Source organism: Littorina saxatilis, linkage group LG16, assembly GCF_037325665.1.
Source record: "Littorina saxatilis isolate snail1 linkage group LG16, US_GU_Lsax_2.0, whole genome shotgun sequence".
NCBI classification, from domain to species: Eukaryota; Metazoa; Mollusca; class Gastropoda; order Littorinimorpha; family Littorinidae; genus Littorina; species Littorina saxatilis.
Genome location: NC_090260.1, coordinates 51,645,812 through 51,662,269, shown reverse-complemented (window position 1 = coordinate 51,662,269; position 16,458 = coordinate 51,645,812). Strand labels below are relative to the sequence as shown.

At 44.2% G+C, this 16,458-nt stretch overlaps 1 protein-coding gene across 4 annotated transcripts in view; it reads left to right on the top strand.

Moving 5' to 3' along the window:
• The window catches only part of LOC138951187 (tight junction protein ZO-1-like), a gene marked incomplete at its 5' end in the record, with an annotated part of 77,834 nt that overhangs the window by 20,160 nt on the left and 41,216 nt on the right, over positions 1–16,458 (top strand). For 3 of the 4 annotated variants that reach the window (XM_070322824.1, XM_070322826.1, XM_070322823.1), the window contains 10 exon segments: positions 1–27; positions 262–352; positions 2,150–2,253; positions 4,003–4,153; positions 5,751–5,951; positions 7,341–7,494; positions 10,162–10,191; positions 11,322–11,478; positions 13,258–13,360; positions 14,210–14,261. The exon segment at positions 1–27 is cut by the window's left edge and continues 76 nt beyond it. In XM_070322824.1, the coding sequence (XP_070178925.1) occupies positions 1–27; positions 262–352; positions 2,150–2,253; positions 4,003–4,153; positions 5,751–5,951; positions 7,341–7,494; positions 10,162–10,191; positions 11,322–11,478; positions 13,258–13,360; positions 14,210–14,261 (1,070 nt within the window). 4 annotated transcript variants of the gene reach the window in all.

Below are 16,458 nucleotides of genomic sequence, written 5' to 3'. Positions count from 1 at the left end.
AAAAACAGCGGCGACAGTGTGCATCTGGTGAGTGCCCCATTCTCTTTGTCTTCTTCTTCTTCTTCTACTTTTACATATACTTTGTGGGCTTGTCAACAGTTTGGCCCCATCATGGTCTTACGTGCCAGCATTGACGCTCAACATTAAAATACTTAATCACTTTTATTGTAGATTTATTTTATGGACTTCATCACAATCCCAAGCACTACTTGTAGTTTGTGTTTGGTGTGTGATGTTTGTGATAAAGTGTGCGTGTTGCAGGTTGTGCGGAGACGCGTCGTCATGCCGACAGCGGTGGAAAAGGAGAGTCCCCCTCTCAAGGTGACTCTCATCAGGAAGAACAAGAAAGACGGTCAGTTTCACTTTGACCTTTGCACCCTGTTTTACTTCTAGATTTAAATAAAAAGTCCACAAAATTCTGTACTGACGTTTTTACGAAGAAGACGACACAGCTTGACTAGAGAGCAGTTTTGCCCATTGGGGATTTATCAGGTGACGTAAATGACAAAACAAAACAGAAAGATGAAGCAGACGATTATTTCTTTTTTCTCTTGCGCAATCGCCATTGTTCTTAAGATTTAAAGCAGACTTTTTGAACTATTAAACCAGCCCCTCAGAAACTTACTTTGGGTCTTTAACTGCTAAATTCTTTTAAACCACTGTAATTGTCTCGTTTTGGGTTTGTTTGTTTTTGAAATGAAAGAAAAAAAGCCATTCTTTTATTTGACAAGTAAATCAAGTGGAATCAGGGCTGAGACTAACCGGCACGGTTGGCCTAGTGGTAAGGCGTCCACCCCGTGATCGGGAGGTCGTGGGTTCGAACCCCGGCCGGGTCATACCTAAGACTTTAAAATTGGCAATCTAGTGGCTGCTCCGCCTGGCGTCTGGCATTATGGGGTTAGTGCTAGGACTGGTTGGTCCGGTGTCAGAATAATGTGACTGGGTGAGACACGAAGCCTGTGCTGCGACTTCTGTCTTGTGTGTGGCGCACGTTATATGTCAAAGCAGCACCGCCCTGATATGGCCCTTCGTGGTCGGCTGGGCGTTAAGCAAACAAACAAACAAACAAAGGGCTGAGACTTGCTATAGCTAAGAGATGTGAACTGCTGGGGGAATCAGGGCTGAGACTTGCTATAGCTAAGAGATGTGAACTGCTGGGGGAATCAGGGCTGAGACTTGCTATAGCTAAGAGATGTGAACTGCTGGGGGAATCAGGGCTGAGACTTGCTATAGCTAAGAGATGTGAACTGCTGGGGAAATCAGGGCTGAGACTTGCTATAGCTAAGAGATGTGAACTGCTGGGGAAATCAGGGCTGAGACTTGCTATTGCTAAGAGATGTGAACTGCTGGGGTAATCAGGACTGAGACTTGCTATAGCTAAGAGATGTGAACTGCTGGGGTAATCAGGACTGAGACTTGCTATAGCTAAGAGATGTGAACTGCTGGGGGAATCAGGGCTGAGACTTGCAATAGCTAAGAGATGTGAACTGCTGGGGAAATCAGGGCTGAGACTTGCTATAGCTTAGAGATGTGAACTGCTGGGGTAATCAGGGCTGAGACTTGCTATAGCTAAGAGATGTGAACTACTGGGGGAATCAGGGCTGAGACTTGCTATAGCTAAGAGATGTGAACTGCTGGGGAAATCAGGGCTGAGACTTGCTATAGCTAAGAGATGTGAACTGCTGGGGGCCGGGTAGCTCAGTGGGTAGAACACTGGACTTTTGATCCTAGGGCCGCGAGTTTGAATCCAGGCTGGGATGGTATCCATGACCCACCCCCTTGTCAGCACAGTTGCATGTAAAAGACCTGGGTCATTCTGCCATTAGTAGAGGCAGCTGATTACACTTGGAACATGCACAGAACAAGGTAGTGGAACTCTTGGTGCTGCTAGCTTTCCACTGGGAGGAAGCGACCTGAATTTACCAGCATTGGAATGATAAAGTAAATGAAATCAAATTAAAAGTAATTGCGACGTTGAAGCTGTAAAAGTTGACTGTGTTGTTTGTTGTACTCTGTGTTTTGTGTTGTTATTTTTCTTCCATGAAGGTTTGTCTGCAGTTTCCTTAAACGGTTTACAATAAAGTTGAGTTAGGAATTGTATTTCTTGGTGCGTATTTATCAGATGAATGAATGAATTATTGTGTTGCAGATTTCGGGCTGGTGCTAGGATGTCGCTTCTTCATTCAGGACTTGACGCCAGACTCTTTGGCCGCTCAGGACGGTGGTCTGAAGACTGGGGACACCATTCTCAAGGTACAGTGTGTCTCTGTCAGTGTCTGTGTCAGTGTGTCTGTGTCTCTGTGTGTGTCTGTGTCTGTGTCTGTGTGTTGGAGTCAGTGTGTGTGTGTGTGTGTGTCTGTGTGTTGGTGTCAGTGTGTGTGTGTCAGTGTGTGTGTCTGTGTGTATGTCTTTGTCTGTGTGTTGGTGTCAGTGTGTGTGTGTGTCTGTGTCTGTGTGTATGTCTGTGTGTATGTCTGTGTCTGTGTGTTGGAGTCAGTGTGTGTTTGTCTGTCTGTGTCTGTGTGTTGGTGTCAGTGTGTGTGTGTGTGTGTGTCAGTGTGTATGTCTGTGTGTTGGAGTCAGTGTGTGTTTGTGTGTCTGTCTGTCTGTCTGTATTGGTGTGAATGTGTGTGTGTGTGTGTGTGTGTGGTGTGTGTGTGTGTGTGTGTGTGTGTGTGTGTGTGTGTGTGTGGTGTGTGTGTGTGTGTGTGTGTGTGTGGTGTGTGTGTGTGTGTGTGTGTGTGGTGTGTGTGTGTGTGTGTGTGTGGTGTGTGTGTGTGTGTGTGTGTGTGTGTGTGTGGTGTGTGTGTGTGTGTGTGTGTGGTGTGTGTGTGTGTGTGTGGTGTGTGTGTGTGTGTGTGTGTGTGTGGTGTGTGTGTGTGTGTGTGTGTGTGTGTGTGGTGTGTGTGTGTGTGTGTGTGTGTGTGTGTGGTGTGTGTGTGTGTGTGTGTGTGTGTGTGTGTGGTGTGTGTGTGTGTGTGTGTGTGTGTGTGGTGTGTGTGTGTGTGTGTGTGTGTGTGGTGTGTGTGTGTGTGTGTGTGTGTGTGTGTGTGTGTGTGTGTTTAACTCATTCGAGGCGCAGCTAAATTTCCCCTGTGTTCCCTGCCAACGCGCGATTTAGAGCCATTTTGAAAAAAATATTAAAAATCAACAACACAAGATAACCTTACATACCTTATGTTTTTGCAAAGTTTGAAACTTACTCTTTTAGAAAATATATGAAACATTTGAAAGTACATACCTTTTGTTGTCTTCATATCCACGCAAAATATCCAATTTGAAGCAAAACAAAAAAACTTTCTACGTCATGGGTTCATCATACACAATGTCATGATCGACACTTGCATTGCCCGAATCATCACCCAAATGATCGTCCATTGGCACAAAATCGTCACCAGAATCTAAAATATCATCTCCACTATCATCATCACTGAGGTCAAGATCAGAACCGTACTGAATAACACGTTCTAGCACTCTTTTCAAGTTACTACGTCTCAGCAGAACGATCCGCCATCTTGGAAAAGTCAAAACACGTGGGTCGCACACCGTCAACAAAATTTTTATTAATCCCAACAATTTAAGGGAAGGAACTGTTTACAGTGAATGGTACCACTGTAGACAGATAGAAGTTCATTGCAGGGGTTGTTTCCCTTGGTCAGCAGGACCGTTTACACCGTTAAAAATTCGTGATATCCGTCGGAACTCAAGTGCCGGCACGCAGCCAACGCTAAACACAGATGTCGGAATTCCAGTTCCGACGCGCCTCGAATGAGTTATTGGTTGCCACTCTTTCCATCAGCCTGTAAAAGTATATACCCAGAAAAAGTTCAAAAGAACAATAAAAGACCTAAGGACACCCCTACCACAAAAGGTGTTTCTTCATTGAAAGTGACATCTGAGGGGCTTCACCTCCCGGAAAAAAGTGCACACCTATATTTAATTCCCATGTTAAGAGATTAATTGTTGACCAAAGACGGAGAAATGCTCTCTTTCTATTAACAGATGAACAACACCCCACTGGACGGCCTGTCGCTAACAGACGTGAAGAAGTTGATTGACAAGTCAAAAGACAGGCTACAGCTCATCGTGTCCAAGTCTCACACGCCCGACGAGAGGTTACGATCCTCTGCCAACCGCTCTCGTGACGACGAAGGTATGAACAACAGCAGTAGACAATGCTGGAAACAAGCGAATAAGATGCACGAAAGTGTTACGGAAATTGCCGATGTTTTTTCATGGGAGATAACCCTTACACTCTTTTAAATTGTTTGTGGCCAGTAGATATTTGTTGACAGAATGACAAGCCTTACCTGTGTGGACCTGAATGGACAAGGTACAATGTGCCCTTGATGTATACATGAATACACCACATGATACACCACATGATACACCACATGATACACCACATGATACACCACATGATACGCCACATGATACGCCACATGACACGCCACATGACACGCCACATGGCACGCCACATGACACGCCACATGACACGCCACATGACACGCCACATGACACGCCACATGACACGCCACATGACACGCCACATGACACACCACATGACACACCACATGACACACCACATGACACACCACATGACACACCACATGACACACCACATGACACACCACATGACACACCACATGACACGCCACATGACACGCCACATGACACGCCACATGATATGCCACATGATACGCCACATGACACGCCACATGGCACGCCGCATGGCATGCCACATGACACGCCACATGACACGCCACATGACACGCCACATGACACGCCACATGACACACCACATGACACACCATATGACACACCACATGACACACCACATGACACACCACATGACACACCACATGACACACCACATGACACACCACATGACACACCACATGACACACCACATGACACACCACATGATACACCACATGATACACCACATGATACACCACATGATACACCACATGATACACCACATGATACACCACATGATACACCACATGATACACACACATTTCAATCGTTTCTCTTCTTCTTCTTCTTCTCCATTCCAAAAGCATTTGTGTTGGTAACATCAGTACTATGCTGTGTTGGTAACATCAGTACTATGCTGTGTTGGTAACATCAGTACTATGCTGTGTTGGTAACATCAGTACTATGCTGTGTTGGTAACATCAGTACTATGCTGTGCTAACTTGGTGTTTCTGTCCCCACAACTAGTGTCTATTTGGGACATGAGTACATTTATCTGTGCAGTAAGACTCCTTTCTTTTTAAGATTTTTTTTGTTTTTTTGTTTTGTTTGTTTGCTTAACGCCCAGCCGACCACGAAGGGCCATATCAGGGCGGTGCTGCTTTGACATATAACGTGCGCCACACACAAGACAGAAGTCGCAGCCCAGGCTTCATGTCTCACCCAGTCACATTATTCTGACACCGGACCAACCAGTCCCAGCACTAACCCCATAATGCCAGACGCCAGGCGGAGCAGCCACTAGATTGCCAATTTTAAAGTCTTAGGTATGACCCGGGCGGGGGTCGAACCCACGACCTCCCGATCACGGGGCGGACGCCTTACCACTAGGCCAACCGTGCCGGCTTTTTAAGATTTGATTTGTTCACATGTTAGATATGTCTGAGAAGGGAGTTTGTGTGGTAGCAAGATGACAAACACTTTGAATGCAACAATATCTTCCTCGCAGTAATGTGTCCATAAAATACACACCTGTCTGCTTCCTCCTACAGGCTACGCAACTTTTCGACCGCCTCACGACAGAGACGACGTCAACATCTATAGACCTAGCGTGCGAGCGGAGGAACCGCCGTACCCCGAGGAGCCTCCCCCAGGGGCCTACCCTCCCTCGGCCCACGCCCGCTACGACGGGCGATACGTCTACGATCATGAGGGACCACCCAGACCCCCACTACCTGGAACCTTTCCCAGAGGTCAGCAGAGAAGTGATGGGTTTAAAGCGTGTATTGAGTGCTGTAAAGCCAAGACAAAAATGTCATGTTTCTTGTTTTGGTAAGGAAAGGAAATGTACATGGAGTGTGATTCTGGTAATCAGTGGGCATCAGGCAGAAGCATGGTATCGTTTGTTTGTTTGTTTGTGTGTTTGTTTGTTTGTTTAACGCCCAGCCGACCACGAAGGGCCATATCAGGGCGGTGCTGCTTTGACATATAACGTGCGCCACACACAAGACAGAAGTCGCAGCACAGGCTTCATGTCTCACCCAGTCACATTATTCTGACACCGGACCAACCAGTCCTAGCACTAACCCCATAATGCCAGACGCCAGGCGGAGCAGCCACTAGATTGCCAATTTTAAAGTCTTAGGTATGACCCGGCCGGGGTTCGAACCCACGACCTCCCGATCACGGGGCGGACGCCTTACCACTAGGCCAACCGCGCCGGTAGCATGGTATCGTGCTTTCTTTGATACATAAATAGTCAACCTTTCTTTTTGATTGCATCCCTGAAAACTGGCCTGTTGGTCATAAAGTGCTCACGGCCTGTTGGTCATAAAGGGCTCACGGCCTGTTGGTCATAAAGGGCTCACGGCCTGTTGGTCATAAAGGGCTCACGGCCTGTTGGTCATAAAGGGCTCACGGCCTGTTGGTCATAAAGGGCTCACGGCCTGTTGGTCATAAAGGGCTCACGGCCTGTTGGTCATAAAGGGCTCACGGCCTGTTGGTCATAACGTGCTCACGGCCTGTTGGTCATAACGTGCTCACGGCCTGTTGGTCATAACGTGCTCACGGCCTGTTGGTCATAACGTGCTCACGGCCTGTTGGTCATAACGTGCTCACGGCCTGTTGGTCATAACGTGCTCACGGCCTGTTGGTCATAACGTGCTCACGGCCTGTTGGTCATAACGTGCTCACGGCCTGTTGGTCATAACGTGCTCACGGCCTGTTGGTCATAACGTGCTCACGGCCTGTTGGTCATAAAGTGCTCACGGCCTGTTGGTCATAACGTGCTCACGGCCTGTTGGTCATAACGTGCTCACGGCCTGTTGGTCATAACGTGCTCACGGCCTGTTGGTCATAACGTGCTCACGGCCTGTTGGTCATAACGTGCTCACGGCCTGTTGGTCATAACGTGCTCACGGCCTGTTGGTCATAAAGTGCTCACTATTTAATGTTTATGTTTTTTTTTTTCAATTTCTGGTTTTCTGTCACTTTTCAGTTTCTGGTATTCACACGGAGTCTGGTTTTAGGGTTACCAGTCAATGCTTTAGGGCTAATGGTTTTTAGCACCCCAGTCAATGCTGACCATCAAACTGACATTGTGCATTATGTTTACAGAAGGACATTGTGCATTATGTTTACAGAAGGTCCCAACAGCCCAGCTAGAGACCCCGTGCGGCCTGACGATTTCTACGCTGGCGGCCCGCGACGCGAACCCGATGGTTACTATAGCGACCACGACATGGAGGGTTTCCATGGCCCAGCGGACGAAGACATGTTCGGCAGACCTCACGACGAGTAAGTCCATGAGTGGCTAGTTAAGTCACTGGGTGGCTAGTTAAGTCGCTGGGTGGCTAGCAGTGTTAGATTGTAGCTGAAGAAGCGTGTTGAAACTAATTGATCAGCCAGTACAATGCAAGCTGTGGCTATGGCTGAGTTAGACTAACCAGTGGAGACATGCCCTTAGAGTCACAAGGAATAATGAACTCTTATCTGCATGTTTAATACAAAAAAATAAAGAGTTGTGTGAAGCAATATCAAAACATTTAGCCGAGCTGTCGGCCTGAAACTAAAAGATCAACACTAAAAATTAAAAAAACAGCCCACACTGAGACTACATGTACTAATGCTTTGCTAGCCTTGACTCAAAGACTGAGACGCGTCCAGCTTGTTCAGCATGGGAATGTAGTGCCTAGTTGACCTTTTTTCTTTAATTGCGACTACATTTTCACAGTAAACATGTATTTTTGGATTCAGGAAATGATAGAAAATAAGGTGAAATCATTTTTGGATTGATTGCTTCAATGTTAAAACACACATACACCACCAACCACCCTGTCTCCAAAGCCTTGAAAGCTCAACACTTAGGTTTTAACACGCTTCATCAGCTAGGTTGTGGTTATAGTAATAGTATAGGTGTGGGTGTGGCTTCCTTCTTTAGTTCTTGCCTTTTTACAATTCTTGTGGAGACCGAGAGTGGTTGTGGTGGAGTTTTGGGAGTGATTGTTGCACTTGGCTCACCAATGCTAACTTTGGGTGCGAACAATATATATTGTCTTATCCTTTTTTGTGTGCATTGGTTGAGGATAATAATGAGGAACAGTAGATTTAGCAGTCTGCACTAAAATGCACATGTATACAATGCATCAAAAACATTCACACACGTACGTACGCACGCACGCAGGCTAGTGTTTTCTTTCTTTCTTTGTGTGAGTATAGCTCACCACCATCTCAAAATTCATCATGTTTGTAATCACAAATTAAAGTTTTCTAGCTTCTTCGCTGTAGATATTGGTTACTGGCTAGACGGCACATTGCCTATTAGTAAGGAAGTCCACCTTCTCTGCAGAAGGTTCGAATCCCTCGCCATACCTGGCGAGTTACTGTTGATGATTTTTCTGATCACCCATGTCAGCTAATGTGCAGACGTGCTAGTGACTTATCCCCCTTTGTCTGTACACAAGCACAAGGCCAAGTGCGTGCGCACTGTCATTGGATTATAGAAACACGGAAATACCCAGCATGCATCCCCCAGAAATGGAGTAAGACTGCCTAAAAGGTGGGAACAAACCATCGTAAAGTCCACTGGTGCTAAACATGAGCGTACTGGGAAATTACAGCCCACTAATGCAGAAGAAGAAGAAAGTTGTTGGTGGGTAGTGACGTATTATTGGCTTGATGGGAGATACATTTTAGGCTTGAACTGGGATGACTGGTTCTTAGCTTGTTTTCACTGGGTGTTGAGAGATACGAGCGCTTTTAAGTTTTATTTACAGTGTGTGCACAGTGGAGTATTGTTAACCCAACAGCCTCAAGCAAAAGGGAAATTGTCCCACATTTTTAACGCATACATTATACAAAACATTTCAACGTTGGTGTAAGTTTGTTTTAACCAGCATCCGCTGGACTTTTTGTCTGCCGTGAAATAGAAATCTTTATTACGATCACATCTTGACATGGCAGCATTTGAATGTCTTTAGTGAACACAAATGGAGAAATAAAAAAGCCAACAAGGTATTCACTGGGACACTGCCACCTGTGTCATGTGGTCCCTTGTTCTCTCCCCCCTCCCCCCCCCCCCCTGACACACACACAGAGACCAGACCTGGTTACTGTACGAAATTTGCGTACAATCTTACGAAATTGAAGACCGCTGTACGATTATACGCCAGACATTAAAATCATACGCAAAAAAAATAAAAAAATAAAAAAATAAAAATAAAAATAAAAAAAATAAAAAATAAGTCTGAAGAGGACTGTGTGAGCCTAGAAAGCAATGTGTAAAGAGGACTGTATGAGACCAGAAAATACTGACCAGTGCAGTGACAGAAATGAAGGGCTGACTCAATACTGCTGACAGCAGCTGATGCAAATTTTCCTCAGAGGTCAAAAATAAAAATTATGTTTTTCTATCATTCGTTTTGTGTCACATTTTCAAATATCTAATAGTGTATGGGTTTTTTTTTCTCAACAAAAATGTTTTAATTTACTTTCAGCACAAATTCTTTCTTACATGTATTTACAGTCTTTAAATAATGGGGTTTGAGGGGGGAATAAAGCACAGTGTGTACCGCGAGAATGAATTGTACACCTTAAAATTCTGATTGTACACATTTTTAGCCTCATTTGTACACCAGGAAATTTTAGTGGTAATCAGGTCTGAGAGACACTCACACACACATAGACACACACACAGAGACACTCACACACACATAGACACACACACACGTACCCAAAGAAAAAAATGTGATTGCATGTAATACGCACGTTAAGCTTGGTTGCTTGAATCCAAATTGTGAACCTGCATGTTTGGGCCCGAAGCTTTAACAGTACTCCACTCTAGAACTCTTTTAAACATACTGTGCCTGGAACGTGGAATTAACACGACTGTGCTGTGGAATTAACACGACTGCACCTGTCCTGAAATAAACCCACTCACTCTTTCCTTTTCTTCACGCCTGACAGGAGGTATGTGGGTCTTCGCTCTGATGTTCGGTGAGTTGCATCGTTATGTGCGGGTGGTGTTACTAGTGTTAGTTTTGTAGCTCTGATGTTCGGTGAGTTGCATCGTTATGTGCGGGTGGTGTTACTAGTGTTAGTTTTGTAGCTCTGATGTTCCGTGAGTTGCATCATGCTGTGTGGATGGAGTTAGTGCTGTAGAGCTGAATATCGAATGTGTATTGGCTTCAGCCTTGAAAGCACTTTGTATTAGCATTTAGAAAACAAAAAATCAATAAACAGTCATTGCATAGTTGTTTTGTTCTTTTACTATTTATTTATTTTAAAGTTGTACAGTTAGTTTTCAGATTAAAGAAGTCCCCCAATCTCCCCCCCCCCCCTCCTCACATTTTTCCCACACTGTTTCAAAACTTTAAACTGATTATGATTTGTTCTTGAAAATGAAAGTACACATATATATATTTATCCTACATACGTGAGAGAGACACTCGTGAAATAATAATCGTTCAAATCACACGTGTGTATATCATGTAAATGAGGTCATGTCAAGCAAGTCTGGCAGGGACCTGTTTTTCCACTGCTTATGATGCCAAAGTCACCAAGACAAACGTCATTATAGAAAAAAATTGCGCTCGCTAATTACCCTCGATGAATTTTTTTTATATAACTAACACGTCACGCCACACTTTCAGAGTGACGTTTCTTTACTTTGACGTAATAGATTGCACGAGGCTTTAGAAGAGATCGAGGTTCCAAAACAAGCGTCTTCAATTTAGCTGCCTCGAGTGCAGGACATTTTCAGTAAAATACACGTAAGTACAGTATGTAGGATAAACAGAATACTACATGGCTTGCTGTGTCGTACCAGATTTACACTCGTTGCTTTTTCAAATAATGAACAGCTCGCTTTCGCTCGCAGTTCAATATTTTAAAAAAACCTTGTGTAAATCTGGTACGACACAGCAAGCCATGTAGTATTCTCTATATATGTGTGTCACCATAACAGGAGGTGAAGTGATAGAAATTTTATGATCAGTGTATTTACGTGCAAACAGGTAATACAATGGAAGTTAAACTGTGTTGACTACATGATAACTTTGGTTCATTCCATGACAGGATGTAAAGTGATGTAAACTGTTTAATAACTGTGATTGCCGTGACAACAGGACGGACATTCGGCGCGTGGTGTTCCACAAGGACCGCCAGAAGGGTCTGGGTCTAAGGCTGGCCGGCGGCAACGCTACAGGGATCTTCATCGCCTCCGTTCAACCCGGCAGTGCCGCTGAGGCTGAGGGCTTGGTGGAGGGAGATCAGATCCTGCAGGTAACATACTTTCTGAGGGCTTGGTGGAGGGAGATCAGATCCTGCAGGTAACATACTTTCTGAGGGCTTGGTGGAGGGAGATCAGATCCTGCAGGTAACATACTTTAGTTCTTTTTGTAATACAGTGGAAACACCCCTTTTAAGAACTAAAAATCTGAAAAAATCAGGTCTTGAAAAGGAAGGAGTCTTAAAATGGGGGTAAATTAATTAATTTACAAAGACTGTGAACAGCCAGTCTGAGAACATCGGGTCTCAAAGGGGAGGGAGTCTGAAATTGGGGACTGAAGAGGTGTTACACTGTAAGTGACTTGTTAGCGGTCAGATGGCAATGCAGATCCACAGTCAGAGGGTGGATTTTGTGTGTTGCTGTTCTTTGTTCTGTTGTTAGCAGAGATGAGACTGTGGGGAATGAAAGAGGTTGTTTTTGTCAAATCTGCATGTGAGGCTGTGTAATCTTCTCAATGATAATTATCTCGTTAAGGCCTGGCCACACTTACGTTACCCCCCGCGGGTTAGGGGGAAGAATTTACCCGATGCTCCCCAGCATGTCGTAAGAGGCGACTAACGGATTCTGTTTCTCCTTTTACCCTTGTTAAGTGTTTCTTGTATAGAATATAGTCAATTTTTGTAAAGATTTTAGTCAAGCAGTATGTAAGAAATGTTGTCCTTTGTACTGGAAACTTGCATTCTCCCAGTAAGGTCATATATTGTACTACGTTGCAAGCCCCTGGAGCAAATTTTTGATTAGTGCTTTTGTGAACAAGAAACAATTGACAAGTGGCTCTATCCCATCTTTCCCCTTTCCCCGTCGTGATATAACCTTCGTGGTTGAAAACGACGTTAAACACCAAATAAAGAAAGAAAGAACACTTACGTTCAACGGCTTATGCATCTGCATCGCCTTATTAACTTTTTATGTAGAGCTTCATTTTGTTGAGTGGCCCAAAGCTTGTGAAGTTTTTCACAACACGTTTCAATTAGGCTCCACACTTTGTCAGACATTTGTCTGAATAGACTGTTATGAAACAGTGTATGTGAACCTATACTTGAAGAAACGCTTCAGTGATGTCCAGAGTGTTTCATGAGTTAGCGAATGTAAGAAAAAGAACAAGAGCCATCCATACAATTTTAAGTTAACTCATTGTCTCCCAGGTACGTACCCACTCATATGGCTCTATCTGACCAGGAACGCATATATCCGCTCAGACTTTAGTCGCTTCCTGTAACGTCGATCTAACGTCTGCATTCCAGAGTGTCGATACACAGTTGCTACACAGTTACTACAATTCTGAGTGACCTGCTGCAGCACAGCTGGTCTCGGCTAAAAAAAAGCTTGGTCAACATGGGTGGGGTAGAAAGTGTTAAGCCCACGCGCAAGTCGCTCCATAAGAGATTCATACATAACGTGTGTGTTATGAATCACCTGGATGAGGCAGCTCCTTTAGTACCGTATTTTTGTTTTGTTTGTGTATTTGTTTGATTGTTGTTGTTGTGTAAGTGACAGTAGCGATGCATAACTGAAGAATGGGAAAATGATCCAGTAATGTGTGTAAGGTTAAGGCAGTGCTTGGCTTCACGAACGAAATAACAGCCATTTTGTTGCCAATTTGGAAGAAGTTTTGTCTATTTGCCGACTGCCAAACACTATTTCCGTTTACATGCTGTGCTCTTAACAATGGCGGTAATATATCAGCTGTCTGCTTTATGTAGGCATGCGTTTGTTCTTGAATGTTTAATATTCTGCACATAACGCCTGTCTTGCTTTGTTGACCACTGCAGGCAAACGGGAGAGACATCGTGGGACTGACCAGAGAGGAAGCCGTGGCTCACCTGACCAGTCTGGAGGGGCAGGTCACTCTGCTGGTGCAGTACAAGAAGGAAGGTAAGACTACAGTCACACTCCATTGTATGAACACCAACACTCTCCGACAGTCAGATCTTAAAAGAAAGTTATATTTCATTTACAATTTTATGTAAAGAAAATCTGAGATAACGGTCAAAAAGGGGGATGGGTGGGAGGGGGAAGGCAGGTGTTCTTGTACAGTAGTTCTTGTATAACCTTGTATTTGTGGCTGTGTTTTATGAATCTTTCCATAAAGTGGTTTATATAAAGTGAAAGATGAACAGGTTGATTAGCTGAGGTACACTGACCGTTTAAAGTGGTCATCAAGTAACAGAGTCACATTCAATGTGTGTGTGTTGATCTTGCTGCACCCAACTATGACCATTGCATTATGTTCATGAAAAGGGTGGCCGAGTGGTAACGCACTTGCGCTCGGAAGCGAGAGGTTGCGAGTTCGACCCTGGGTCAGGGCGTTAGCAATTTTCTCCCCCCTTTCCTAACCTAGGTGGTGGGTTCAAGTGCTAGTCTTTCGGATGAGACGAAAAACCGAGGTCCCTTCGTGTACACTACATTGGGGTGTGCACGTTAAAGATCCCACGATTGACAAAAGGGTCTTTCCTGGCAAAATTGTATAGGCATAGATAAAAAATGTCCACCAAAATACCCGTGTGACTTGGAATAATAGGCCGTGAAAAGTAGGATATGCGCCGAAATGGCTGCGATCTGCTGGTCGATGTGAATGCGTGATGTATTGTGTAAAAAATTCCATCTCACACGGCATTAATAAATCCCTGCGCCTTGAGTCCGAGTCTGGAGATACGCGCGCGATATAAGACTTCATATAACATGAAATTAAAGGGACGCATTCAGTGTGGTTGTGTTTTGCAGATTACGACAGCATCATGGCGAGCCACGAAGCCGGAGACTCATTTTACATCCGGTGAGTCAGCATTTCACGATAGACAATCTTCAAGACAACTCTGTCATGGTTTTATGCACTGTGAGAGAGTTGTGTCCCTTGATAGTGAAGCAAGATGTTAACATGGCAATCACAGCAGAGTGAACATGTCAGAGTTCGATGGGTTATAGAAACACAAAAATACCCAGCATGCTTTCCATGAAAGCGGCGTATGGCTACCTATATGGCGGGATAAAAACGGTCATGCACGTTAAATCCGTGGGAGTTTCAGCCTATGAACGAACAAACAAACAGCAGAGTGAACAATGAACCTCAACAGGCACAATATCAAGGAGATACTGCATTTTGATGTTGTCCGCTCAATGCGATGACTTTTTTCTTTTGAAAACTTGCGCATGGAAGATCATTCTTCATTGTAATGCTAGTGTTGTGTTTATTTTATTTTATTTATTTTATCTTATTTTTTGTTGTGCTTTCTCTGCTTTCTTCTTCTTCCTCCATTCTGCCGTAAGTGCTGGTGGCTGATTACACCTAAACACGCACACACCTGGGTAGCGCCACTCTTGTTGCTGCTGGCTTTCCACTGGGAGGAACCGACCGGAATTTCCCAGCAAGGGATAATGAAGTGAATGAAATGTTGTGGTTGATGTGTTGCAGGACAAGAAATGTTGTAGTTGATGTGTTGCAGGACATGAAATGTTGTGGTTGATGTGTTGCAGAACATGAAATGTTGTGGTTGATGTGTTGCAGAACATGAAATGTTGTGGTTGATGTGTTGCAGAACATGAAATGTTGTGGTTGATGTGTTGCAGAACATGAAATGTTGTGGTTGATGTGTTGCAGAACATGAAATGTTGTGGTTGATGTGTTGCACGACATGAAATGTTGTGGTTGATGTGTTGCAGGACATGAAATGTTGTGGTTGATGTGTTGCAGGACATGAAATGTTGTGGTTGATGTGTTGCAGGACATGAAATGTTGTGGTTGATGTGTTGCAGGACATGAAATGTTGTGGTTGATGTGTTGCAGGACATGAAATGTTGTGGTTGATGTGTTGCAGGACATGAAATGTTGTGGTTGATGTGTTGCAGGACATGAAATGTTGTGGTTGATGTGTTGCAGGACATGAAATGTTGTGGTTGATGTGTTGCAGAACATGAAATGTTGTGGTTGATGTGTTGCAGGACATGAAATGTTGTGGTTGATGTGTTGCAGGACATGAAATGTTGTGGTTGATGTGTTGCAGGACATGAAATGTTGTGGTTGATGTGTTGCAGGACATGAAATGTTGTGGTTGATGTGTTGCAGGACATGAAATGTTGTGGTTGATGTGTTGCAGGACATGAAATGTTGTGGTTGATGTGTTGCAGGACATGAAATGTTGTGGTTGATGTGTTGCAGGACATGAAATGTTGTGGTTGATGTGTTGCAGGACATGAAATGTTGTGGTTGATGTGTTGCAGGACATGAAATGTTGTGGTTGATGTGTTGCAGGACATGAAATGTTGTGGTTGATGTGTTGCAGGACATGAAATGTTGTGGTTGATGTGTTGCAGGACATGAAATGTTGTGGTTGATGTGTTGCAGGACATGAAATGTTGTGGTTGATGTGTTGCAGGACATGAAATGTTGTGGTTGATGTGTTGCAGGACATGAAATGTTGTGGTTGATGTGTTGCAGGACATGAAATGTTGTGGTTGATGTGTTGCAGGACATGAAATGTTGTGGTTGATGTGTTGCACGACATGAAATGTTGTGGTTGATGTGTTGCAGGACATGAAATGTTGTGGTTGATGTGTTGCACGACATGAAATGTTGTGGTTGATGTGTTGCAGGACATGAAATGTTGTGGTTGATGTGTTGCAGGACATGAAATGTTGTGGTTGATGTGTTGCAGGACATGAAATGTTGTGGTTGATGTGTTGCAGGACATGAAATGTTGTGGTTGATGTGTTGCAGAACATGAAATGTTGTGGTTGATGTGTTGCAGGACATGAAATGTTGTGGTTGATGTGTTGCAGGACATGAAATGTTGTGGTTGATGTGTTGCAGGACATGAAATGTTGTGGTTGATGTGTTGCAGGACATGAAATGTTGTGGTTGATGTGTTGCAGGACATGAAATGTTGTGGTTGATGTGTTGCAGGACATGAAATGTTGTGGTTGATGTGTTGCACGACATGAAATGTTGTGGTTGATGTGTTGCAGGACAAGAAATG